At 38.9% G+C, this 27,532-nt stretch overlaps 2 protein-coding genes across 2 annotated transcripts in view; both read left to right on the top strand.

Moving 5' to 3' along the window:
- The first annotated feature begins 73 nt into the window (after nucleotides 1-73).
- Nucleotides 74-19,981, top strand: MAP3K1 (mitogen-activated protein kinase kinase kinase 1). Its single transcript, XM_026037284.1, has 19 exons — nucleotides 74-220; nucleotides 1,526-1,732; nucleotides 3,231-3,431; nucleotides 4,206-4,322; nucleotides 4,870-5,018; nucleotides 7,390-7,511; nucleotides 8,199-8,280; nucleotides 8,423-8,600; nucleotides 9,500-9,790; nucleotides 10,058-10,179; nucleotides 11,064-11,155; nucleotides 11,456-11,645; nucleotides 11,979-13,257; nucleotides 14,144-14,296; nucleotides 15,013-15,175; nucleotides 16,240-16,371; nucleotides 17,357-17,499; nucleotides 17,981-18,112; nucleotides 19,211-19,981. The coding sequence occupies exons 1-19, from the start codon at nucleotides 77-79 to the stop codon at nucleotides 19,358-19,360; spliced, it is 4,047 nt and encodes a 1,348-aa protein (XP_025893069.1). The 5' UTR covers nucleotides 74-76; the 3' UTR covers nucleotides 19,361-19,981.
- A 4,810-nt stretch (nucleotides 19,982-24,791) lies between these two features.
- SETD9 (SET domain containing 9) overlaps nucleotides 24,792-27,532 on the top strand; it is a 5,118-nt gene continuing 2,377 nt past the window's right edge. The window contains exons 1-3 of the mRNA XM_026035820.1: nucleotides 24,792-24,877; nucleotides 25,423-25,787; nucleotides 27,196-27,319. Coding sequence (XP_025891605.1) covers nucleotides 24,792-24,877; nucleotides 25,423-25,787; nucleotides 27,196-27,319 — 575 coding nt within the window. The remainder of the gene's footprint in view (nucleotides 24,878-25,422; nucleotides 25,788-27,195; nucleotides 27,320-27,532) is intronic.

Raw genomic sequence — 27,532 nt, 5'->3', positions numbered from 1 at the left:
GTGTATTATGCTCTGACTAAAAATAACTGTATTTATGCTTATGAAAATTCTTATTTTTCTTTCATGTAGCCGTGACATGGAAAATAAAGAAACCCTCAGGGGGTTGCAGAAAATGGACGACCGCCCAGAAGAGCGCATGATCAGGGAGAAACTCAAGGCAACGTGTATGCCAGCCTGGAAGCACGAATGGCTGGAAAGAAGAAGCAGGAGAGGCCCTGTGGTGAGTGGCCTTCGAGGAAAGGCAGTGCCTGTAACTGTTACAAATGGAAGTCCCTGAAAGTTGCAGGCATTCTTTTAGGAACTTTATCTAAGCAGCTCATAGAGTTTTGGTTTTGATCCTTTTGTTCATTTTAATGAGCTGTTTAACAGGAAATTGTGGGCAACTTTCTGAAACGTACATGTGTATTAAATTTTTCTGAGGCAAGGGGGGAGCCAGAAGCTGAGCTTGATATTGAACACAGCTGGATCAACACTGCCCTCTAATGTCAGCAACTACAGGAACTATTATGGTTTTTATCTAATGAAGAACTTGCAGTGAGCACAAGACTGCTCTGGGCTGGTTCTACTGCTGTGTTTTTAAGGGTGTCATCGTTTTATATATTGCAGGCACAAAGCCCAGTAGCTTAAAGTGCGTCAGACAAAATAGTTTAGCTTTTAATTAATTAATTTACTGCATAACTTGAAACTGTTGTTCCCCTGATCCATTTTCCTTGATGTTTTTGGGGATTTTAGTGTAACTTTCTGTGCTCCAGATTCTCAATTATTACTACTTTAACCTACATGCCTTTTCAAGTGCTAGCAGTAGATAACAGTAACCTGTTCAGAGGTGTGTGCGTCTACCTTCTGACCTCTTGGGAAAGCAAGCAAGCTTTGCATTAATTGGTAGCGTTCGCACGGCATTCAGTATGGTGACTTCCCAATGTAAAATAAACAGAGCTTGGATTAAGCATATAGATCTCAGCCTTTCCTTTCTCAGGCAGTGTTCTTGCTCATAAGGAACAAACACCTCATTCTCCTGCATAGCCTGCTTCAGCTGGAATGCTTTTGTTAGTAAAGGAATAGCTTTAGTAGGATGTTTTAAATGCTTTGGTTCCAAAATAGTATTTAGTCTTGTGGCTAAAGTGCGGATCATGAGGCAGAACAGGAATTGAGCCTGCATGTCTCCCCGTTCTTCAACCCTGAGCTGTCACACGGACATTTTGCTAAATGGCATTAGCAGGGAGGGTCCCTTCCATTTATTGCCTAATTTAGAAGGGTTTCTGCAGCCTTCTAGGAGAGGGTCTGTGGCTGCATTGCTTGAGGCTTTCCCCTAGCTTTGAGTCAAGCCTCTAAATCATGATGAAATTCCCGTACAGTTACCCCCTGCCAGGTATTAATACTAAAACCCAAGGAGTTTGCATACTCCATATGTGTAGGTAATGAATTAATTATATAATGATATTAACCCAAGTTCTGATTAATTTGTTTTGTTTTCATGTAAAATGATTATTTTTGAAACTAACACACATGGTTGAATTCCTGCAAGGTGGTGAAACCCATCCCTGTGAAGGCAGATGGATCGGAACTGAGCAAGCTGCCCCTGGAGCCTCAGGCTGAAGGGCAGAGCGCGGCTTCCTCCCCCACGCAGAAGGGGAGGCGCAGCCCTTCCCCCAGCAGCTCCTCTTCATCATCCTCCAGGACTGTTAAATCCGAATCGCCAGGAGTCAGAAGAAAAAGGGTATCTCCAGTGCCTGTAAGTCACAAACTGTGGTGCCATTATTAATTTTGTTACTAGATACTCAGTTTTGCAGATAGCTGTGTTCTGTTAGCTTGATTACATAAAGAGATGCTAGGATTTTTTTTCTTTTTTTTTTTTCCCTCTTAAAGTCTTGAATATTAATTCTCCTGGCAGATGTGTTCCCTGGGGGGACAGGCTGAACTAAGATCCCTGCAGAAGGGAGTTAGTAGGATGCTATTTTTGATTCTCTGCTCCAGGGCTGCTCTTTACGTGCGTGTTAGGGAAGTTATAGGTGTATACATCATTATGGTGCTTTCTAAAATCGTATACCATTGTGTTCAAGAAGATCAAGACTGGGATATTTTTAACTGTAGTAAATGACTTTGCTAGAGAAGATCGAGAATGGAAGAGTTGAGCAGTAGATTATGAAAACATTCATCCACAGTTATTCTTCAGGTGACTCATTTACTGCAATTTCACTGTGAAGCTGTAGGGATAGGATCTAACAGCTTTTAGGATCCAATTGCTTTTATTGTCCCGTTGCTCCCACTGCACTCTGTTTCCAAATGAAGTAAAACATTTTGCTGCTGTTCTGCAGAGCTGAGGCGAAACAGAAGTTACAGTTCGTAGCACAGCTGCACACCTCTTGATAAGAGAAGTTCAAATTTAAAAAGAAAACATTACCACACCATGTAACTTTGACTTTGCTCAGTTGATGTTCTCTTTCTTTTTGTTTTATATTAACTGTTCATGTGAAAAAGTAAAGTCTGTCATGTAATTAAGTGATGGACAATGAGTCAAGTGCAAATTTGTCATGATTTAAAAATCAAAGTGGATGTCAATCAAAGCAGAAAATCTGAAATCAGGCAGAATCATTAACTCATGCAAGAACTTGCATGAGGCATTGAAGAAAACTTTTATTAAATGGTTGTTTCATTTGGTGGCGGCAATTTATTTACCATAATCAAAAATGGTGCCCTAAGCTGAAGGTTGTTTTTCTTGTGAGAAGAGCATATACCTTTTTTCCTTCTCTTTGGAATTTCTTACTCTGCTGTTCTTTGACCATATGCTCCCTGTTATAAACCCTAGTCATTAGGGTATAATGTTAATATATTTCACAGATATAGAAATCCCATCTTGTATAATAACTTCCTGTGTTGCTAGTCACTATGATGACCTTCTGGTTGAATTGTACTTGTTAATTCAGTAAAACAGTAAGGCTGCCAATGAAGACTTGTAAATAGAAGTGATTTAAGAGACTCCTTTTCTGTCATAATGTCAACCAGCTTATTTAAAAAAAAAAAAATCTTTTTTCTGTCCACTGCTTTTGGAAGCAGTCCACTGCTTTTGTCCACTGCTTTTGCATATGAAAGAAGGTTAATTCTTTTAAATTTGTACAGTCTAAGCAAGTTCTAGCTCCTTCAGGTTTCGGGAACCATCTCTCTCTTTGTCAGTAAGAGTGAAATAGCCAGATTCACTGCCCTGGAAATGTTTGATGGAGCCACTCTTGTAGTTTCAGAGCGGCCGAATAACTCCACCACGAAGAGCTCCCTCTCCAGATGGCTTCTCTCCGTATAGCCCTGAGGAAACAAATCGCCGGGTCAACAAAGTTATGAGAGCCAGGCTGTACCTGCTGCAGCAGATAGGCCCCAACTCCTTCCTGATCGGCGGGGACAGCCCTGACAACAAGTACAGGGTGTTTATTGGGCCACAGGTGAGAACGTTTTTGTCATTGGCAGCTCTCACTAATTCATAGCTAGTTTTGAAAAGCTGTAGAAAACCAGACTAGATGAAGTGAGAGTCACAAACCTCTGATAACTGGAAACATGTAAAAGATGCAATGCATGCATATGCGGTGGGGAATTGTTACTGAAATTTAGCTTATTCTGTGTACTTTTCATTCCTGTCAATGGATCCTAATTGTGTTTAATATATAATTAGAAATATGTATGTAATAAAGTATTTTGCGTGAAATTTGACCCTTTGATTTTTTCTGCTTTCTCACTCTAAGATGTGAAAATCTATTTCCTGTATTCATGGAATATATAGATATGTGCAACAAACACATCACTTCTTAGAGGTGTGATAATGTCATTGGTACCCCTAATGTGGTCCAGTCGGAGATTTCCAGTAGTGCTGTGATACTGCCTTTGGGAACACCTAAGTTTTTGCATGAATAGAAGCAACTCATTTAAATTTAATTGCCATCATGTTACAGATATCTGATTACATTCATAAATTCTTTTCAGTGTTAATAACAGTAGTAGCTTCTAGTTGACTGTCGTCAGCTTCTTGTATATATTTCACAATGATGTTTTGAGAATTAACACTTTCACCTAAGGTATCTGTGCCTAAAATATTATTTCACACTAACTGCATGTTCTTTTCTGTAGCAATTGGCATCGTGCACCTTTCTGTTATGCACTTAACTGTGAGTACCAAGGCCACACGACCCTAACGCACGAACATACGATGCTTTTCATTGCAGACATGTAGCTGTGGGCGTGGAACATTTTGCATCCATCTGCTCTTCGTTATGCTGCGAGTGTTCCAGCTGGAGCCCTCGGACCCAATGCTGTGGAGAAAGACTCTGAAGAACTTTGAGGTAATATATGTCTAATAGACCTCATAACAGATCTAAAATAAAATCTGGGTGAAAATCTTTAGGTTGTTATTTTAAGATGGAACACTTTGTTGCTTATCATAGCAACATGCATATAAGCTTTTAATTATTTTGTTAATTCACTTTAAAGAGCTCTGTAGATGGAAAAGATCTGCAAATAAAAGAATAACTAAATGAATTATAGAGTTTTAGTTTAGTCAATAATATGGGTCTTGTGGGTTTTTTGTCTCAGATTAGCATATCTGTAACATTGATAATTGAAAGGAAAACAGAATAAGTGTGTTCATAAATATTAGCGTATATGTAAAGCTATTAGTAATTTTTAATAAACAGCTTTTTTGTTTTAAACAACGTTGCTTGCAGTCTGTTTAGTAGTGAGGTTTCGGAAATTCCTGCTCCTGTTGTTGCAGCTAATGTATTATTGTGGAGATGAAATTTGGTTTTTAAGCAGTAATTTAAGCTTCTGTATCATTACCTTTAAGTTATTCATAGCATAAATCCGACTGTTGCTGTCTTTTTCTGATGTCAGGTTGAGAGTTTGTTCCAGAAATATCACAGTAGGCGTAGCTCGAGGATCAAAGCTCCATCTCGTAACACCATCCAGAAGTTTGTCTCACGCATGTCAAACTCTCATACATTGTCATCATCTAGTACTTCCACATCTAGTTCAGAAAACAGGTTAGTATTTTTCAAAGGAATTAATAATATTCTGTATTGTTTTCTCTGATTTTGGAGGTTTAGAATCACCTACGCGATTCTTTTTTTTCTTTTTCAAAGCTACTTTCATTTCAACTCATGTTAAATCCTCTGTATTTACCAACAGTCAGAAGCCAAGTATATTTAATCATCCTGATACCAAGTGAGCATATTTAATTTAGACCTTATGTCTGAAGAGAAGGAGAGAAGAAAAAAAAATTAAGGAGAGCTGGGAAAAGAAATTTTTGGATGTATTATGGAATGGGGAAACTTCAGAAATCTGAATGATCCTCTTCAGGCATGGAACATTGGTTAACTTTGGAAACCCATGTGTTTCTCTGCATTTATTCAAATACAGAGTGCATACAAATGTTAACAATGGAGAGTTTTTTCTCTTGTTCTAATAACATTTGAAGACAAGCTCTGCTATTGAGAAGTATTTATGTGCCTGTAACAATGTATTTAAAAATTTCCAGGTAAACATACTTTTTAAAACCACGGAGTATTTGCTGTCCATGTAGAATGGATGATTAAACCATTTTAAGGAAGATATTACATTATGATGATTTTTATAACATATTAAAAAACGCCTTATTTTTCACTTTTAACTGATGTTTGGTTCTTTGGGTGTTTTCTAACTCTTACAACAACTTGAGTGCTTTTGTTTGCGTTCTTTTTCCTGATTTTTGCAAAGATTCGATTTAGTGTTTTGTCTGTTAATTTGTTACTGGGATGAGTGGACTAGGCATGCAGAGGCCTTCTGAGAGAAGACAACCAAAACAGAGGCTTTCTTTAATGAAAGTAAGAAGCAGCTTAGAGTGTGTTACTTTTACAGTAGTCATGTCACTGGATCAGTTGCATAGAGCAGTGTGTTTAGACAGGTTTGTAGTTCTGATGTTCAGATTGTGACTTCAACTTCACACTGTCTTGTACCTATTTTTCCAAATGTCAAATCATGTCACTGTAAATAAATTATATAAACCAACTGGTGACATACAAGATGTATTCTGAAATACCGGTTCCTTCTATTTAGATCTCTTGTTCAGGAAGAAATTTTTTTTTGCATGGAAGTAACTTAGTGGGATTAAGGATTTCACTGCATCAATTCTATTTTTTTGTAGGAATAAAGGCTTTTAAGTTGTTTGCTAGTAGAGCTGTTGATTAGCTCACAGCATTGTTGATTCAATGAGATAGACTGACACAGTACAGCAATCCAATTCTGTAAAAGTTATTGAGAACATAAGTATTATTTTCACTTGGGATAAGCCTAGTTAATTCTGTTAATTACTGTGACGTGCAGTTTTTTGATTTGCTGCTAGTTCTTCAAAAAATAAAAATTGAAAATGTGTTTTTATGCTGTGGAACGGAGTTTTTCATTGTAAACTTATTGTGGATTTTTCAAGGGGAAAAAAATGCCAACCATTTAAAATGCAAGGAAGCACATTGTGTGTGTGTGTGTGTGTGTACACGTGCACATATATCAATGTATATGTATGCATATGTATAGCGCACATGCTCATTTCTACATAAATATACTATTATTTTTTAAATTACTATTTTGAACATTTCTAAATCAATATACGGCTCTTGCAAGCTATATATATAACAAGCTATTTTAGACACATACTAATTCCAACTTTTTGTGAGTAATACTAAGACATTCTTATATAAATAGAGTGCAAAAGGCTAAGTTTCTTTCTTTCACTTAACCTCTAAGCTTTTGAATATTTTTAATTAAATCTCTGATTATATCTATTTTTAATTATTTAGTGGGGATAAATAAAATGGAAACAACATCTAAGGCTGAGTTGAATGTTTTAATGTACATGGGATGCCTTTTTTGTGTAAATGAGGGTGGCTGTAATTTTTTATTAAAATCTTTAATTTTTTTATTAAAGTTTTTAATTTCAGACCCTCATCAAATAAAACTAGTGTTCTGTGGTGAGCTTAAGACTAATCTGTGAGCCAGTACCCTGAAAGATGTTTTTTCATTGCTCTCCTTTAAAATCTAAACTACTTAACTTTTCAAAACCAACTTATTAGTAAAAAAGTAAAGGTTATTTTGTTTAAAAAAGTCTTCAGGAGGAAAATGCAAGGAAAATGCCCAAGGCTAGGCCTTTCAATCCCTAAATGGTATCTGACCTGGTTTGAGGACATGTTGTGTGTTTTATGACCTTCCTTTTCATTTCAACAGTGTATTGTCTGTACTTGCTCCTGCTGCTTCAATTTTGGTTTCTCACTCAGAGATCTGGTGATTCAAATTGGAGGCTGATCTTTTTTTTTTTTTTTTTTTAAAGCTTGTTCAGAATTCTGATACACCGTTTTTACAACTGCAAATATCTGTTTTTTGTAGTATGAAGGATGAAGAAGAACAGATGTGCCCCATTTGTTTGTTAGGGATGCTAGATGAAGAGAGCCTGACTGTATGTGAAGATGGCTGCAGGAATAAGTTACACCACCATTGCATGTCAATATGTATGTTGTCATCTTTGTCTCAATTCTGGTAACTGTATGTGCTAAAACCACTAAGATTCAATACTTTAAGAACTATGTCCTCCACTTAAGATTTAACTTTGACATTGTTTAGGTGTTGATGGTTCTTAGTTTATCAGTTGTTTGCAAATCAAGTTTGTCCTATGATGCTCTGTGGGGAAAAGAAGTTAACTGCAGGGCTAGAGGTTTGATCCTGTGCCCCTTGAGAGAGAAGAGTAAGTCCAACTGGAGCAAGATTCGCAGCAGACATTTACCCCTCTTTCACTTCTTGCTAAATGACTTGAAAGGCATCCACTGTTAGCATGGGTTATCTAAGTAACTATGGAATATGCCTGTGTACTACCTTACATAAGTAGTGACACAGTTTGCTTTAACAAATAGAACTCCATCCTCCGTATTCTAATTCCTTTGGGAAAAAAAGAAAAATCTGTTTATCTTTGAGGTATAAAAAGACCTATGTTGTTCCAGTTAATGATTTTAACATTATAGTGCTAAAATTGAGAGGCTTCTGCCTTCAAAAAAAAAAAAAAAATGCTGCAGATAGCTCAACTTAGATGAGTGCTTTTCCTGAAATTGGTATTTTTCAATGAAATTCAAAAATAGTAACCCCATCTTCTGGCTTGATAGGCTGTAAACATAAATACTATTTTTCTTGTTGTTGTATTTCAGGGGCAGAAGAATGTAGAAGAAACAGAGAGCCACTTATATGTCCTCTTTGTAGATCTAAATGGAGATCACATGATTTCTATAGGTAAGCACTTGATTTTACTGTGTGTAGTGAGTTGTTTGTTTCTGAATGTTTAGCTCACATTCCTAAACACTCTGAAGTATTTACTTCAGCATGTTTATCATGTTATCTTGTTAATTCATGTTGTTTGTTGTTAACTTTATAGTCATGAATTGCCAAGTCCTGTGGATTCTTCTGTTCTTCGTGTGGTTCAGCAACAAACTCAACAACAATCTCTAGTTGGATCACAAAGAAGAACCCAAGATAGTAATTTTAACCTTACTCATTATGGGGTGCAGCAGATCCCTTCTGCATATAAAGACTTAGCTGAGCCATGGATTCAGGTAATTTTACCTTGCCAAAGGAATTTAAAGTGTAGAAGTTAATTTTGAACTGTTTTATCTGTTTTTTTTTTCACTCTTGATGAATTATAAATCAATCCCTGCAGCTCCTAATTGAAAACTACATGTATCTTCAGGAGAAGCTGTAATTATTGTGCCTAATGGCCTGCAGTGAAACACACTGAAAATCATTATGCCTTCCTGTCATTGCTTTTGGCCATTAGAGGAGCTTTCTTCTGGAAAAGTTTGGAATAAGAATTCTGTTTTGTTTAACCTCTCCAATTTTGCTTCACTTAAAAACAAGTAGGAAAAAAAAATGCAAACTATCCCCAGGAGCTTGCGTGTCTTTTGATATCTATAGAGAAAAGAATGAGTTTCTTAATGTTACTAATTCTGTCTGGAGAGGGTTATGTATCTGTTCTCCAATTCCAGTTGGTGAAACAAAAAAAAAATATTAGAACAGTATGATCTTTTGTATTTGTTCAGAGATGAGAAACAAAATGAAAAAATGGACAGCTCGAGGTAGAACTGGGAGAGATTTCGAACGTGTGAATGTTTGACTCTGGCACCAGTTCAGAGTACTTGTACCAATTGGAAAACTTGCTCTAAATCACATCACAGCTGCACACCTAATAAGTGCCTGTGCAGTCCTCCTTCCCCAAAGTGTGTTTAGCAGAGTATTTGGAGGACTGATGAACGCTCGTATAGGATGTTTCATTTCCATCCAAGATAGTTTTAAAACACAGCACATCCACTGTCATGCTTTTGCTGTCAGACTCCATAAGACTTCTCTTTATCCTCACCTGAAGCATTTCTTTGTTGTTTTTGACTGTTCATTTCAACTACTTGAGTCGCAGTGCTGTTTGGTTTGACTCCTGCTGTGTTACCTTTCCTCTTTGCAGATATTTGGAATGGAGTTGGTTGGCTGCTTGTTTTCTCGAAACTGGAACATACGAGAGATGGCACTGAGGCGTCTTTCGCATGATGTTAGTGGTGCTCTATTACTGGCTAATGGTGAAAGCACTGGAAATTCTGGAAGCAGCAGTGGGAACAACACAAGTGCTGGAGCTCTAGGAGCAGCTAGTGGGTCATCTCAGACCAGTATCTCAGGAGATGTGGTAGTGGAGTCCTGCTGCAGTGTGCTGTCCATGGTCTGTGCCGACCCTGTCTACAAAGTGTATGTTGCTGCTTTAGTAAGTAGTTGCTTATTCATTGTATTCTAGTAATTGCCGAATGACTTGGGTTTGGGAAAGAAAGGAGGAGACATACAAAGAAAAGAATCCTCGCACTTGTTTTTCGCTGCTGCTGAATGATTCTTGACTTGTAACCATCATCTGAAAAAGATGAATAAAATCCTCAGGAAAAGTAGATTGGCATGACTGTGAACTTGCATTTCAAATGCTTTAAAAAAATGCTGACATAGCTAATTTAATACGTACTCTTTTTCTCCTTTCTCTTAGAAAACCTTAAGAGCCATGCTGGTGTATACTCCTTGTCATACGTTGGCAGAGAGAACTAAACTACAGCGACTTCTCAAGCCAGTTGTAGAGACAATATTAGTTAAATGTGCTGATGCCAACAGGTAAGGTGACTCATTAACTTCAAACCCGTTTTAGGTTGTTGTTGAAGCATCTTGAAACTTCCTTTGCCACTATTTTGTATGGAGCTGGTAAACCAAATAGTGGTGATAAAATGTATAGGTCATGGCTATAAATAAATCAAGATAGGTTTTGACTAAAGCCTAGCTGCTACCAACCAGCTTTTGACTCGAGGTCTAATTTCTCTTGTTTTGAAGGAATCTGATTCTCCTTATTTCCGGTACTTGTGGATCTTAAATGATGTCCTCCTTTCAAAGACCTTTTTCCCCATTTAAAAAATGGGAGCGGGAGGGAACCCTAAGTGCTGAAGTGATTTAGCTGGATTTTGTCTCTTTCAGCCTATTTCCTAAGCAGCTTTGGTTAGAATTACTGATTTTGAAACTACAGCCAGGCATGCATCTTTTCCCTATCCAGTGACAGAATAACTAAATTGAAAGGAATAAGTGAGTTAAGATATCTAAGTGATGTGGAATTCCAGGAGTTGAGCTTCTTTTTGCGAGAGGATGAGGTCCTAACAAGTAATTAATTAATTAAGTAATTAATGCTGTTAATAGATTATTCCCTGGAAGTCTCAAAGAATTTGGCAAGTGTGGATGTGGTGAAAGAAGCATAAAAAGTGGATTTCTGTTTTATTTTTAATTTATTTTCTTATTTATGATACACTTAAAGCTTCTGGAGAAGTGTCCTGTAAAAAATATCATAAAGATCAGTAGCTTATAGGATTATATAAGTGTTTTGGTAAGGTGATGTGAAATCAATTTCCAAGCAGAGTTCCAAGCTATTGCTAATGATTATTAAGTGTAATGAGTAGAATGTTTTTCTTCAGAAGCACCTGCTAAGAGTTACTGTTGATTTTGATTTCTTATAGTCGAACAAGTCAACTTTCCGTCTCAACGCTACTGGAGATGTGTAAAGGCCAAGCTGGGGAGCTGGCAGTTGGGAGAGAAATACTTAAATCTGGTAATCATAACTCTTAATGTGTGTATTATATATATATATATATATATATATAAAAAACACTATATATGTACAAACAAATATAATGAAGTGTCTAAAATTTAATACAGACCTAGCTTATCAGAAATCAAAATGGCTTAAAGAACAGTGTCCTTTGGAGTTTGGTGGGAGGTGAGTGCGTGCGAGAGGAGAGTTAATTTGGGCACACCTGTATTTCTATATGATACAGTTCTGATCTTGGTTGAATTTAGATTGAATAAAGTTTAAATGTATTTATAATAACTCCCTGTTTTGTTTTAATAGGGTCCATCGGTATTGGTGGTGTTGATTATGTCCTGAACTGTATTCTTGGTACCCAGATTGAATCTAGCAACTGGCAGGCGCTCCTGGGGAGACTCTGTCTGATAGACAGACTGCTGTTGGAATTCCCTGGTGAATTTTATCCCCACATTGTCTGTGGGGATGTTTTACAGGCTGATACTGTAGTAGACAGGTACTTGCTTACATTCGTTTATCTTTGTAGTTGAAAGCTTCTGGTGATTTCTTGGCAACAGTTGTTTTGGCCATTTTAACTAACTTGAAACAAGTAGTTATATTCTCTTTATGCAAAAATGGGCCTACTTCTCAGAGTAAACAGGTACTCCTTTTATTTATTTATTTATTTATTTTATCTGACCTGTTTATTCTGAAACACCAGCTCACCAGTAATTCTCCTTGTTGCAGAACTGAAGTGAGGAACACTTTCTTGAGAGAGCTTTTTTTAGCACTGATTAATTGGAGCTTATCATGTGTCTAAGACATTTTTTTTTTTCTTTTTAACTTGCAGGTATAAGAAGCTTCTCTCTCTCTTGAATTTTGCCTTGCAGTCGATTGACAATTCACACTCGATGGTTGGTAAACTGTCCCGGAGAGTATTTTTGAGCGCAGCAAGGATGGTTGCGAGAGTGCCCCACGTTTTTGTAAAACTTTTAGAAATGCTGAATGTGACAAGCTCTACTCACTATGCAAGGATGCGTCGACGTCTGATGGCAATAGCAGATGAAATGGAAATTGCAGAAGCCATCCAGCTAGGCATGGAAGAAATGCATTCTGGACAGGGTCGACACGATGACTTTCTGCAGCTGCCTGTACCAGATAACTCTCCAGAAGCTACAGAGAACAATACTCCTAACAATACTGTCCAATTGTCAGGGAAAAGTGGGAAAGGTTTAGGGGATAAAAATTTATGTGCCAGTCCAGAGGACGTTTCTGAGACACTGGCTGGCCTTGCTGTGGGACTTCCCATTTCATCAGTAACCAGTGAGCAACCAAAGCCAGCCATTCAAACAAAAGGCAAGCCCCACAGCCAGTGTTTGAACTCTTCTCCCTCATCCAGTCATTCCCAGTCACTCTTCCCAATGCTTCAGTCTCCTTCAAACCCATCTGTACCAGCTGGCACTGTAACAGATGTCTCCAAACTCAGACCTCAGGGATTCGTTCCCTGCAAAATCCCTTCAGCTTCTCCTCAAACGCAGCGGAAACTCTCTCTCCAATTTCAAAGAAACTGTTCTGAAAATAAAGAAACAGAGAAACTTTCTCCAGTTTTTACCCAGGCCAGGCCGTTGCCATCCAGTCATATACACAGGCCAAAGCCATCCCGACCCACCCTGGGTGATGTGAACAAGCAGGGAGAAACCTCAAAAACCAGCCTGACGCTGGACCTGAACGATATTCCCCAGTGTGATGGCAGCGGTGGCAGCAGCAGCAGCGCGGTTATACCGAGTGAGGAGACAGTCTTCACACCGGTGGATGAGAAGTGTCGGCTGGATGTTAATGCTGAGCTCAATTCCAGTATTGAGGATCTCCTTGAGGCCTCCATGCCAACAAGTGATGGCACAGTTACGTTTAAGTCCGAAGTGGCAGTGCTTTCTCCTGAGCGGGCAGAAAATGATGATACATACAAAGATGATGTGAGTCATAATCAAAAATGCAAGGAAAAGATGGAAGCTGAAGAGGAGGAAGCCTTGGCCATTGCTATGGCAATGTCTGCATCTCAAGATGCCCTACCAATAGTACCCCAGCTGCAGGTTGAAAATGGTGAAGATATCATAATTATTCAGCAAGATGTAAGTAAATTAGAAATTTAACATGGAGACTTTGACTTTAAGTTTGAATTGTGGTTCACTAAATTTAAAAATTTGCTGTTGTAGTCATAATGTTAAACATGGAGACTCAGTGCCTTCTCCTAAAAGTTGGAATGTACATATGAAGAGAAATAGTTTAGTATAAAGAGCCTGATAGTGCACAGTACTAAGAGAATCAATCTATGACTGTTGCTAAAATTCTAGAGGTATTTGGGAGAGTGGCATCTTATCCTGTACCGATCTTGAAGATGTCAAAGTAAACAAGCAAAAATAGAGACAGGATACAAAAATAAATGCTGAAAGCAATGGAGGAGTTCTAAGCAGGGAAACTCAGAAAATGAGCAATGTTTTTAAAAATTATTGGGTTGTAATGTTGATTTACTTTTGAAGGCAATCATGTAAAACCAAATTATGTCATAAAGAGTAAGTAGACAGTGTAGGAGGAGATTACTTTGCCAACACATCTTGAGAGAGAGCCTTTGAGATACTATGGAAATTGGAAGAAAGATCTGTTTGCTAGTAAATAGACAAAAGTAAAAGTGATAAGAAAAGAGAAAGGAAAGTATGTGAGTGGGTGGGTGGTGTGGGGTTTTCTTGGTGGTTTTTACAGGATGATTGATTTAACTATTTAGAGCAGTGGAGGGAAGAAAGGAGTGAGTAAGTTAAAGGAGGCTCTCCTTTAAGCAAAGTGAGAGTATGTGGGTCATAGAAAACTGATGTGGTCTTCTCAAGTGAGATGTGTATGATGTGCAGCACGAATCTCCATAATGGGGAGGAGAAGCTTACTGGCTGGAATCTTTCCTTCTAGAATGTCTAAACTTTAGATGCATGCTGGTAAACAGGGAATTGATTTGAATTTAATTTCCAGACACCAGAAACCCTGCCTGGACATACCAAAGCAAAGCACCATTACAGAGAAGATGCTGAATGGCTTAAAGGGCAGCAAATAGGCCTTGGAGCTTTTTCTTCCTGTTACCAAGCTCAAGATGTAGGAACAGGGACATTAATGGCTGTAAAACAGGTAAATACTTTACTTTCTTGAATGTTTTTCTTGTTCCTATATATTTATTTGGAATATTAGCTATAAAAGCTGTCTGGTTTCATGGATTGTACTCTACTTGCTCTGCTTCCTGTTGCATGTGTACTTGCCTAATACAAATTATATGCACAATATTAATATTTTTACCTTTCATTTCCCTTTAAAATGAAAAAAGGGTGTGTCTTTTATATAGCACTTTCATATATTTTTCAAATACTTTTTTTGCTTTTGTCAACATCACAAATCTGTGACAGAGTTTAGAATGAAAACCAAAATCTCTTTATTCCAAGCTATGCCCTGTTTGCTATTAGTTTCCCATTGTTTACTTGTGCAGATTTTATCTTAAACTGTATTTTCCATTAAAAAAAAAAAAAATTGCTTGCTTCCTCTGATCTTACACACAGTTTTGAAAAGCAAGTATTTTTAGTTTTTAACTGCTTAGATATGAAAATGTGCCTGGGGAAAAAAGCTCCAAATACCCACGTTCCCTTCCCCAGAAGAGACTCTTACATTTTTATGACCATCTTGCATGGAGATACATTCTCCACTGAAGGGCCTCGAGAGTAAAAACATTTGCACATTCCTGATGTTTAGCCTGGGGAGAACATCTGATACTGCAGTAGGAAAGCAGGGGTTGGTTATAGTACTTGGTTTGCCAGTTATGAAAGGTAAATCTAGACACGGTATTTTTGAAACAGGTGACGTACGTCCGGAACACATCATCTGAGCAAGAAGAGGTGGTTGAAGCACTGAGAGAAGAGATAAGGATGATGAGTCATCTAAACCATCCCAACATTATTCGAATGTTGGGTGCTACGTGTGAGAAGAGCAACTATAATCTCTTTATTGAATGGATGGCAGGTAAAGAGCACCAAGTGCTAAAGAAAAGGAAAGCACAAGTTGAATCTCGAGTTGTGTAGTTTCACACTGCAATTTTGCACACTGCAAAATATTCCATGTATCACTTCCATTCAGAAATTTATTAGCATCTTCATTGCCACTGTTAATGAGCTTAGATGTCTAGTTTACAGAACATTTATTGTTTTTTTAAGTGGTAAGAAGTTATTCTTTCCTTTTTATTTTTTTCTTCCTTTTTTTTAAGTCTGGATTTTTCCATACTTAGTCTGTCATACATCTAATATAATTAGCAACCTGGAGCAAAAATTCTGCTAGTTACCCCCGTTTCTGAATCTGAGTAAGGAGGGAGCCTTCAATCTGATAAATTTTTAAGCTTTATCATTTTCATTATAGCTGCCTGATCTCAAAGGATTATTCAAAGTACTTTTGCTTGAAAGTTTAGAATGCCTGTCACTTTTTTTTATCATTATTCCCAAACATGATAAGAGTTCTGTAAGAGAACATGTAAAGATATTTGAGAACTTAATGAGCCTTCTATAGTAATCTTAAAGAATTCAAGTCTTACCTTAAATCTGTTAAGTGGTAATTCAGCAGTAGTGAGATCTTCTAATTCTATAGAGCTAGGGACAAGAAAGTTCATATACACATATATGCAAAAGCTAATTTTTTTACTACTTGAAAAACTTAATGTGAGATCTGGATAAATGTTTCGATTTTGTAATAATCAACAACATGTTTTCACACTGTGCACCTGGTATTTTTGTGTATTTAAATGTGCACATGCAGATATACAGTGTATAGATATATTTTTTTGTTTTAGGAAAGATGAAATCAGGAAGCACAAAGCAATGTGCTTTTAAAACTTATACTCTTCTCTATAGAAAGGAGCTAAGTAATTGAGTGTTTTGCTCTTTGCCTTTGGAACTCTTTGACATATTTGTAGCAGTGAGTAGGAGGACTAGTTGTCAATTGGAAATAATATAGGGCTCCAGTTTTAGGAGGCAGTGCTGCATTCTAATCATCTCCAGTATAAATGTTGATTAAATTGTATCACTTTTATTTTCTAGGAGGCTCAGTTGCTCATTTGTTAAGTAAATATGGAGCCTTCAAGGAATCAGTAATTATTAATTACACAGAACAACTGTTACGTGGCCTTTCTTATCTCCATGAGAATCAGATAATCCATAGAGATGTTAAAGGTAAAAATTATCTCTAATGTCAAGTAGCATTCAGAAATCAGCATGTGTTTTCCTGTTTAAGACCTGTTGCTTCTCTGGGGTACTATTTCAGAGTAAGGTTCTTGTTGAATTTGTCGCATCATACATAACCTTTAACCTACAGAAATAGTCAGAATGCTTCTAGTATGTTTGAGAATATTTGCTACCTGTGTCAAGGGTTTAAGAAAATTGACTTTTGGATTAATTCAAATAAAACATTAAGCTACCAAGGAGGTCAGGTTTTTAATGCATAGAAAAAGTCCAGAATTTTTTTTTTCCTTCATCCTAACTAAACATAAATACAGTTTTGCTTGAGGGTTACTTATGGCCTGTTAATACTGTATGAACTCCTGGTTTTAGCTTGAGTTTTTGTGTATTTAAGACTTAGTTAAACAACTAAATTTGGACTTTACTGGGAAGTCTTGAACTTTTATTAACTTTAATGTTACTGTAACTGTCTCTGAAGTAGAGAGATCCAAATAACTAGCAACACAACAATGGCAAACTTGTGTCTGTTTTTAATTTTTCCTTAAAATGGGCAAGTTTTCTATGCCTTGAACTCCCTTTTAAGAGAAGTTGGGAGACTCTCTGTGAATCAGATAAAAACCTTAAACTTCATAGGGAGCAGCAGGCAGTGAAAACCTCCAGGGTTTTGTATTGCCATTTTTTTCTGTCCTGCAGTTCCAGGCAGCATTCCAGAATCCCATGTTTGCCCTACTTTGAAAGTTTGATTGCTTCTCTAAATCTCTCAGATGGCCTCAGGCTGGGTGCAGCATCATTCAGGCATAGCAGAAAAGTGGCATGTTGTTAGACTTTGTCCCTCATTTTTAGATATCCTTGCTACTGGAGGGTGGGCAATTCCCCATTTTGACAATTTGGAAGTGGAGGGAGGAAGCTTGTATGCTCATTCTTTTGCCTTTGATCAAGCCAACTAGCATTTTTATTATTATTATTATGCTGTTGACAGGTGCCAATTTGCTAATTGACAGCACAGGTCATAGATTAAGAATTGCTGATTTTGGAGCTGCAGCCAGGCTGGCATCCAAAGGAACTGGTGCTGGGGAGTTTCAGGGGCAGTTGTTGGGAACGATTGCGTTTATGGCACCGGAGGTAAGAAACCACTTTTGGATGTTGCAACAGAAAGTTTGTTTGAGCTCTGCGCTAACTCATTCACTCAAACAGAGGAAACTGATGTAAATGTTTCAGATGTATTTTAAGTGTATGTGCCTGAAAGAATGGGAATGATACAAGCATGGCATAAATGACAATTCTTCTTGCTTGCCATGTTGTTCTGTTCCCATGTGACAGCTTGTTGTGAGATAGATTGTGAGTATTGCTCCTAAAGCACAAGTTACCATTGAGTCTAAAGCTAAGAACTGCAATGTGCTTTGTCTCTTGATGATTTCTTCATGATTTCTTGACTTCATGATTTCTTTACTGTAGAGAGGTATTAATATCACTTGGATTTAAGTGACATTTAACCCAAAGTGTAATTGAAATGCACTCGGTTGTGTATGCAGCAGTTAGATACTTAAAAAGCAGAGTTGGAGACTTGGGAATGCTTAAGCTGAGCTTGGACTTGTCTGTGCAGGTTCTGAGAGGTCAGCAGTACGGCAGGAGCTGCGACGTGTGGAGCGTTGGCTGCGTTGTCATAGAAATGGCTTGTGCTAAACCTCCTTGGAATGCAGAGAAACACTCCAATCACCTGGCCCTGATATTTAAGGTGAGATACTTTGCTACAAATATACTTAAGAGGACACTCGTGTTAGTCTTAATTTCACGTAGAGCAACGTCTACTTTGGAAGTTTTGAAGCAGAAACTGTTACAATTTTCTGGAGCTGTTAGTACAAAGTCACTACAGATAACACACACAATCATGTTTGCCTGCATGAAAAAAACCTGCCAACAAAGATGTGCTTCCCATTGGGAATATTGTCTGAAACCTGATACTAGCATCCAGACTTTGCTACTAGCTGTTTCCTGTTGACACGCCACATGTAAATATTGTATTTTCACCTCTTTTTGGCATGCATGTTTATTACTAAAATCCAGTCGGTACATTTGTTTTTAAAAATCTAGTTGAACAGTAGGCAGGAATGAAGAAAATATTTCCACAAAACAGAGCATAGCAATATCCCAATGTTCTAATTCAGCACAAATCACTTAACGTAAGAGATTTAAGTGTTTCTGTTCTGTATTTATGTGAATGCTGTGATGGAAGCCTAGTGTTCGCTATAAAGCTTCATCCATGTAAACTTGATGTAGAGGGTGAGGGGGGAAATGTCAAAGGAAAAAGAAATTGATTTAATGCATGACCTGCTTCCATCTGAGAGAGATTCTACCATGTGGTGGTAGCAGAAATACAGTAAATATAATAGAGAGCATTCCCAGCTTAACACACCATAATATCCCTTAGCTTAATGTATTATCTCCCTCAGTGATTGCACTTCACCTAGTGTCAAGTAGTAGACAAATGAATACCCCTAAGAGAGGCAAAGCAGTATTTACTGTGTACATTAGAATCTTGCTTAAAGAAGAAAAGTTTCAGAATATGCAAGGAGGGAGATGGAGACCCTGAAAAGCAGGAGAAAGCCTATGTTACTGAGGAAAAGAGGCATAAAGGGAACTTGAGGCTCAAAAAGTAAACTTTGTAAAAAGCATGCAATGTAACTTGCAGAGAAACTGCACTAGAGAATATCCTATATTGAGTAAAAGCTCATAGTCTAATTGAGGTCAGCTGAAAACTATCAGCTTGTTGAGGCTTCTTTTGAGTTTCTTGTTTCAGAAGTACTGACTTCAACCCCGTTTTCCCTTTGTTCAGATTGCTAGTGCAACTACTGCTCCGTCAATCCCTTCACATCTGTCTCCTGGTTTAAGAGATGTGACCCTTCGGTGTTTAGAACTTCAACCTCAGGACAGACCCCCCTCAAGGGAGCTGCTGAAACACCCCGTCTTCCGTACGACGTGGTAGCTGGCGACATAACGGCTGGTGTACTCAAGAAGATGCTACTGAATATACAATACCTGTCTTGCAGTGCACTGAAGCACAGCAGCTTGTGTTATTCTGCTGGCCTTAATGCTACATCAAGGACTTAAGGCCAGTGGAGACCCTACCTGTGTGATTGACAAATCAAGATCTTTACCTAAGCTCTGTATGCAACATTTCACAACTCGAGCAGAAAAATGTTAAACTGTGCCTTTTTTTAAACATCTGGCTCTAGGTTTCTTTAAATCTGCAAGATTATTTAGCAGATAAGTGATTTTTATTTTATTTGGAGCACTTTTTCAGCAATATTAGCAGCTGAGGGGCTCAGGTTCTATTTTAATATAACAATCACTGTTCCATTTCACATCATGTAGGCGTAAGCAGAGGGTTCTGCAATTGCAGTCAGTTTTCAGCACTGGTTAAAAGAAAGGTCTGTATCTGTCCCTTTTGATTATACAAAGTAAGTTTTCTGAGTAACAAATCAAAGCATTGATAGATACTTTTAAAACATCTTGCCTTCATTAAAGGAAGAGGAGGCTGTTAATGGTTCACTGTGCATTTACTGCTGGCCATGTAATTTCTTTTTGAAATTAAGGTTTGTATTTTCATTGTATTTTTAATGTTCAGGGAAAGGTGATCTTGTAAAATAAAATAACCTTTATTAAAAGGTGCAAATAGTGTCACTGAGCATCTCGCTGACCTGTGAGTTTTAAAAATAGATTTGTTCAAAATCTAGAATAAAACAAGAGGGCACCTTCAGGTCAGTGTTTCATGCTCTGCTAGTGCAGGTTATTTAAAAAAAAAAAAAAAGTACACAGAAAAAATAAGATGGTTATGCATAAAACAACCTAAAATCTGAATCATGTTAAATGTTGAGCCTTCTTTTTACAAAGCAGTTTCTTCTGGCAAATACATAAACAATTCCATGTCAAAGTACCTAAGCCCAGCTCCCAGTAAAGTTTATGGGAGACTTCCTCCTGTACTTCAGTGGGACCAGGTGCCACCTACGAGTATATCTCATCCTTTGTGCCACAGAATTGAGGTCATGTTCTCCACAGATAACAAATTTTACCTGCTGTTTTCCTTCTGGTGTACATCATCTATTTACTGTAGCCTTTAGTAATCATTTAACTTGAAAATGTTAAAAATATTACCATAAGAAAGGTATTTATTTTATCAAGCGATAAGTTTGGATTTGAAAAGCAAGGTAAAGTAAAATGTGAAGTTAAGCTTCACCTGTATTGCAAAATTTGTGTTTAACAGATATGTTTTTTAAAAGAAAAGCAAACAAAACATTTTAAAGATGTCAATTGCAGGTTTTTAGATTCTGATGCATGTAATTCTGAAGGAAAATGGCAGCTTTTCTTTTGCTTCTTAAGAGGGGGGATCTTTTAAAATCAAGTACTGATTGTGTTTAATCCATTTAAAAATTACTGTTCATGTTTTAACTCTTCAGAAGCCAGTTGAATTGTTGGACTGAAATAGAATTGGTTATTTTCAAAGACTCAGGACAAGCTAAATAAGCTATAGTACATTAAAAATGTACAATACCAATTGGAAAGAAAAATCTTAAAGATAAGTTTACAGGAATGATAGTGCTCATACTAACAACAAAAAGAAAAAGCAGTGTCATATAGTTGTGAATGTGCATTTCTTTTGGAAATTTTACATTCCTTTTTTTTTTTTTTTTTTTTTTTTGGAAGATTGGCAGCCTTTGAAGAGTTAAAAAGATAATACCGAAATGTGAAGTTTGGTAGCTCTAACTGTTTTGTACTTGACTTTTTTTTGACCACTTTAGAATTTTTCATTCTAATAAGATTGTTTCCAAGTCTTTATGTGCAAGCTTTAAAGGATGCACTCTTGCCAATTCATGTACTGGAAGATCAGTTGTCAGATTAATACTGTGTTTCTGGCAGAAATGTAAACTGTATAAACTGATGAACCTCAGCTAATCAGTATTACTTTGTAGATCACCATGCCTACCACATTTCAAACTCAAACTGCCTCTAGATGTCCAAATGCATTTTGTTTGGGTTTGTTTGCGTTTCCCTCAGCTTGCTGGTAATTGTGGTGTTTTTAAAATGCAGATGTGATGTAATATTCTTATTTTCTTTGGATCAAAGCTGGACTGAAAATTGTATTGTGTAATTATTTTTTGTGTTCTTAATGTTATTTGGTACTTAAGTTGTAAATAACGTCTACTGCTGTTTTATTCCAGTTTCTACTACCTCAGGTGTCCTATAGAGTTTCTTCTACCAAAGTTCACTTTCACAATGAAATTATATTTGCTATGTGACTGATTCCTAAGATTTCCAGGGCTTAAGGGCTAACTTCTATTAGCACCTTACTGTGCAAGCAAATTTTTACAGAAATCTCTGGGTTAAGAAATTTGGCTTCATTGTATCCTTTGTTATTTTAAATATATCAAGATATTTTAATTAAAAGTTTTTACCCCATTGAACCAATTTTATATAGTATAATTTGTACCTATTTTGGTGTTTTTTGTCTTTATAGTAAATAAAAGTTTTTGGAAAAAAAATGTAATGTGTTTTTGGGTCAATGTGAATTAAATATTTCTGGTATACTTTTTTTGCACACATTTCATACGCAACATTTCACATATTAAGATTTGGTTTCAGAGATGAAATGACTCAGACTGATGTGGTCTTTTTATTAGTCTGTCTAAAATAGCTAAGTGAGAGGGTTGCAACAAAGACGTAAATTTAATTGATAATGAAGATAGGAATTTCTCATGGGATAATTCTCCATGAGCCTCAATTTGCTTATGTCTTTAGATCAAACACCTTATGACAAAGTTTTGCCTTGCTACAGGAGTTTAGTTATTCACGGGGAGGCAGGTAAGTAGAGCTGGTTCAGGTCAGTTCTGAAGCCATTAAGGTCTGGCTTGCAAGTTAATGTGCTATTTTATGGTTTTCAGTGAAGTGTTTGTTGCTTCTGATTTAAGCAGCAGTTAGCAAACCTTTTTGCCGCTCAAGTAATCTGAAATGTATAGCAGTGGTAGGACTTCTTCCAGCTGCTATCTTTACTCTGATTTTTTTTGTCATTTTAAGGTTAAGAATTAAGTGTTCTGCAGACTGTTTTGTACTAAATTCCCCATTTTGAAGGAACTACCTCTTTATATGCTGTAATTCACGTGATTTTCTGCAAATGCAAATTAATATATCTGTTCAGTAGTAAAACTTAGCAGCAGTCTTCAGTTAAGCTCTAACATCCAATTTAAAAAAAAAAAAGCTGAGATACATTAACAGGAATTTGGAAAAAAATATGACAAAGGTTAAGTAGAAGATTAAATCAAGTGGGATTATTTTCATGTAATTTACTGTGGAATTCTTGCGTTTTACAATACAGCAGTAGTGGGAATGTTGCTTGGTGTCACTATAATGTCTCCTTTTTGGGAAGAAGTGAGAGTAGGAGGTTGCCTGTCCCATGCACTTGGCAGTAAGTATCAACAACACTGATTTATTTTCCAAGTACCTTGATTTGCAAAGGAAACACTTGCACAGGCTGATGGAAGGTGGTGCTTGTTTTACTATCTGCAGTGAGAATCGCTGCCTGTGGTCCCATCTGGTGGTGACAGGTTGGTCTGACAGTGTTTCAGCTTTGCCTCTTCTCATGGACTGTAACTTTGGCTTTCAGAGCTCACTGTTGTGAGGATCGTGGATTTCCTCTAAGTTTCTGAGTAGTAAACTTGGGTACAGGGTTATTCTGCCCTTGCACTCAGAATTACATACAGTATTTCTGTAACTAAGCTTTCTCTTACTTTCCAACTGGGCAGAACAGCAATGTGATAGTTGCACTTGAGTATGTATTCTCTTGAATATCCTGTGCCATAACTGCATGTTATTTTCTCATTAAAACTTTGATACTTAGCTACATAAATTTAGAATTTCAGTTGCAAACTGAGACTTTTTCCCCCCCATGTTATTACCAAAAAAGTCCAGGAGATGGCAGGAAAGCCCTTTCACTCAGCCCCGGGCACAGGCTCAGCCTTATGTACTGCACTTCCCCACTTCGCCTTAAATTTATAGTATGTTATTTTTCTTTTTTTTTTTCTCCTTGAAAAAGATGCTCCAGATCAAGTAAGTAAAGAAGTAAAGTGAATATGCAATAAATAGTGAAGCCCTTCATAAGTACTTCCAAGGCTCATACCAGAAGTAAGTCTTCCAGCATTTTTCTCCTGTCAAAAATTCAGATCCAGATATGGCAGAATAAACCTCAGCAGTGATTTAAGGTTTGCTTTCTCTATTCACGCCAACATCAAGTCTCAGACACTATCTCCTCATCCTTAATATCTTAAGCTTCTTTAAGTCAGATAAACATTGACAGGTTCTGTCTTGCTTTTCCAGTAACATTTAACTTCACTGGTAGTTCCTAACTAACACGAAGACCCGGATCAGTATCCAGCATAAGGGAGAGAAAAGAAGAAAGTTATTAGGACCTCCTTAATTGCAGAGAGCATGTTTTGCTGGGGTGGGGAATGGAAACACGTTTAGCTGTGCCCTGTCCCTATAGGATACAAGACTTCCCTGGCTATGCAGCCTGCAGGGTTATGTTTTTAGGATTTGTTTCCCTTGATTTGTTTCTCGACCCCCTCTCTTAGGAGGAGGGTGTTGTATGCATTTCATACCTAAGATGTGTCTGTGTTTAGTATTTTTCCTGGATAATGGATTATCTTCTGCATTTGCATTCTTTCAGGGAGCTGAATATGGACTTTTGGCCAAGGAGAGCTCTATAAATAACTAGGTATGTATAGAGGGTGTATACGAAGGAGGTGGCTAGGACTAATGCCACTGCTCTCAGGTTGTTTCCTCAGGTAATTCTGTCCCATCCTGTGGTGGGGAGCATATGCCTGAGGTTGGTATGGTGGCAGGAGGCTCCTCACTTTTAAAAACATGTTGAAGTGTGTTAATTCATTGCTGCTTTGAGGAAGAGCAAATCCGCTGCAGTCAGTATTTGCTGGAGCAGCTGTGGGAGGGTAATTCTCCCCTATGCCCCTTGCAAGGCTGCTCTAGGGCTGCCTCCTACGTTGGAGTGCAATTCCCAGTCCCTACTTTGTGTCCCTTCTCTTTGTGTCATGTTCTGTCCGCACGAACCAGGGCTCTGTGCCGCGGGCTGCGCGGGAAGCAGGGCCCTGGGAGCTGCCATGGGGCTCGACTCTCCTCAGCAGGTTCCCGCCTCGGGAGCCAGGTGGGGCTTCGGTGGAGCCAAACGGCCGCTCGCGGCAGCACCGAGCGGCTGCCCGGCCCGAGCCGGGGGCCCCGCGGCCGCCGCGAGTGCGCGGCCCGGGCCCGGCGGCCTCCAGCCCCCGCGGCCGCGCCCCGCAGGAAGCGGCTGCCGCCATCTTGCGGCGCGGGGGCACAGCGGGCTCCGCGGCGCGGGCGGCCGCCACCGCGCCATGTTGCGCGCCCTGCGGCGCCGCTGGGACCGCTACAAGTACCGCTTCGTGCCCTGGCTCGCGCTCAACCTCCGCCGCGAGCGCAGGTGGGCGCGCGGCCGCGGCGGCGCCATGCGCCCTGCCAACGGGCGCCCCGCTCGCGCCTAGCCGCTTTCGAACGTGTTTCGGTCTCCTGGGCGTGGAAATCGGCTGATTTAAAATAGCGCCTGGTGTTAAAAGCAACGCTGGAAGTAGCCACGTGCATTTGTTTTTTCTTTTTCCTAGCAGAATGATACATTTCTTCTCAAAGATAAAAAATAGTCCTTTTTGAAAATTTTAAGTGGGTAGAGCTTCGTTATGTGTAGCATAAATTAAAATGTCTCCACTTGATGCAAAAACTCTTCTCCCTAAAAATATAGTAAACGTTTGATTAAAACCTGCTGAGATCTCGTGGTGTTTCACGAGCTGATCTGTTGCTGTAGACACGTGAGGTGGTGGTTCCATAGCTGGAAAGGTTCAAGAGCATCTTCTCTAGGCTTAAACAAGTTCTGACTCGTTTAAAACTAATCCAAAGATAACTACTTCCTTCTGCAAAATATCTTTCTGATACTTCTTTTAGGAAAAATATAATCTTTTGTTTGTTTTTTTACAGGACCCTCCGGTATGTTCCCAAAAACTCCCAAGACAAAATTATCCCGGATGGAGATGTCTTTCTGACCCTGCTGAAAGTCTTTGAAGCTCTGTTCATAAATGACTTGAGTAAACAAGCCCAAGTGCTGGCCCTATGTCCTGAAATTAGACGTAAATACCTGGAGCCGCCGTCTCCCGAGCGGACACAACCCGGCATCGACGCACGGAGCGGCCGGAGCCAGCGCGTGCGCAGCCCGGAGGAGGTTCTTTTCGACACCCTTGGGTTCAGCATCACTCGAGACCGAAGCTCGCTGCTTTCTGCCGGAACCGGAGTCTTCGTTTCCAAAGGTTTTGTGCCAAAGGGGACCGTTGTGTCCATGTATCCCGGTAATGAAATAGTGTTTCTCGGTAATGAAATAGTGTTATCATTTCTGAGTATGTTAGAGGTGTTTTCTGACCAATCGTAGTTCCAGAGTTGTGCACCAGCTTTTATTTTACAGATTTTATTTCTGTCGTTCTTTAACAATATCACAATTAAAGAGCCCTGGCACAGGCTGCCCAGGGAGGTTGGGGAGTCTCCTTCACTGGAGGTCTTCCCAACCCGCCTGGATGCCACCCTGTGCCACATGCTCTGGGTGTCCCTGCTCGAGCAGGGGGTTGGTTGGACTAGATGGTCCCTAGAGGTCCCTGCCAACCTTGAACATTCTGTGATTCTGTGAAGTTACGAAGATATTTCTGTGTATAAACTGGCTAAGGTTGTTTTTAAAATAAGGAAAGTTGTGTTCTGGTAGGGAGGAGGTTGTTTTATTTTTCAAAAACATTTGAATACTCAGTGTGTGTTTTTCAGCTGCCTGAAAACTAATCAAGATTCCTTGAGTGAGCATACAGGAGTAATTTCACAGAGATGAAGAGAAGAGTTTAAATTGAGGGGACTTATGGAGAAATGTTTGCAAAACTTTTATTTTTTTTTTTTTCAGAGCACAGAAACACAGACTAGAGAGTGAAAGTAAAACCCTTTTTCAGTGAAGCTCTTCTCCATAAAGTGTGTTTGGCACATCAGCACTTCTCTGTTCCGTCTTCATATTTCTTGGAATGATATTTGCTTGTATTGCTTGAGCAGATTCGTGATTCTGTCAGTGTGGCTGAGCTAGTTTGGCTCTGCTGAAATTCTTTGGGTTTGTTTCTGTTTCATTTTGTCAACAGCATCGCCCTCCATATGTGGTCCCTGTAGCTCGTGCCAGTGGGACAGGCTTAGGACCAGTCTGAGAACCTGAGTATCAGGCTATTAGCTTTGACTTGTAAACTGGGCAAATACCAGCTAAGAACTTTAAAAATGTAACTCTTCAGGCCTCTTCAGATAAAAGTTGAAGGTGGACGTTGGCTCATTGGGAGCGTAGGCAGGAAATGCAGGTTTTCTGCCGAGGGTTGCTGAGTGGAGGAGCTAGACTGCAACGTGATGAGAACTTGCAAGGCAGCCTTGCAGCTGTTCAGTCTGCGCTTTGGACCCAGGTCAGGCCGGGTTAAATCCCTTCCAGATGTTTGAGGTATGTCCTGCTGCCTGGTCTGCTCCTCACTTGGGCGTTTCCAAGCTCTTGTATCAGTTGAAATTGCTCATTTGGAGGAGCAGGGAAGCATAGGGGATCTTTGCTGTCTGTGTGCACTTTGCAGAGCGCTTGCTCACACACTGCTAATAGGGAAGAAGAAACTTCTTCTGACCCTCTGTTTCCTTTGGATAAAGTGATTTTGATGAGTTCATTTATTCTCTTCTGAAATCATCTTATCTGTCTTGCGACAGGTACAATGTACAGAAAACATGAGCCCATCTTCTTCCAGTCCCTTGGCAATCCCTTTATTTTTAGGTGCATAGATGGTGTTCTTATTGATGGGAACGACAAAGGGCTATCCAGAGCAGTGTACAGGTGAGTGCTCACAGTTCCAGAGGGCCGTGCAGGGTGAGGCCGTTGCTGTGGCCCCTGTTTCCATTGCCGCGGGTCGCTGCAGGTCCTGCAGCCACAGGGCTGTTACTGCAACCTCTATTTCCATTGCTGCGGGTCGCTGCAGGTCCTGCAGCCGCAGGGCCGTTGCTGTGGCCCCTGTTTCCATTGCCGCGGGTCGCTGCAGGTCCTGCAGCC

Source organism: Nothoprocta perdicaria, unplaced genomic scaffold (genome assembly GCF_003342845.1).
Source record: "Nothoprocta perdicaria isolate Ctin4 unplaced genomic scaffold, notPer1 scaffold_1, whole genome shotgun sequence".
NCBI lineage: Eukaryota > Metazoa > Chordata > Aves > Tinamiformes > Tinamidae > Nothoprocta > Nothoprocta perdicaria.
The sequence above is the reverse complement of the archived record's forward strand: the minus strand, read 5'-3'. Positions and strand labels throughout refer to the sequence as shown.

What these genes read in the sequence shown, in the direction of transcription:
- MAP3K1 (XM_026037284.1), top strand. Translation starts at nt 77, where the DNA reads ATGGAAAATAAAGAAACCCTCAGGGGGTTGCAGAAAATGGACGACCGC. An exon ending in TAGCTGAGCCATGGATTCAG is followed by an intron (nt 8,601 to 9,499) that starts GTAATTTTACCT and finishes TCCTCTTTGCAG; the next exon opens with ATATTTGGAATGGAGTTGGT. An exon ending in TTGCGTTTATGGCACCGGAG is followed by an intron (nt 17,500 to 17,980) that starts GTAAGAAACCAC and finishes TTGTCTGTGCAG; the next exon opens with GTTCTGAGAGGTCAGCAGTA.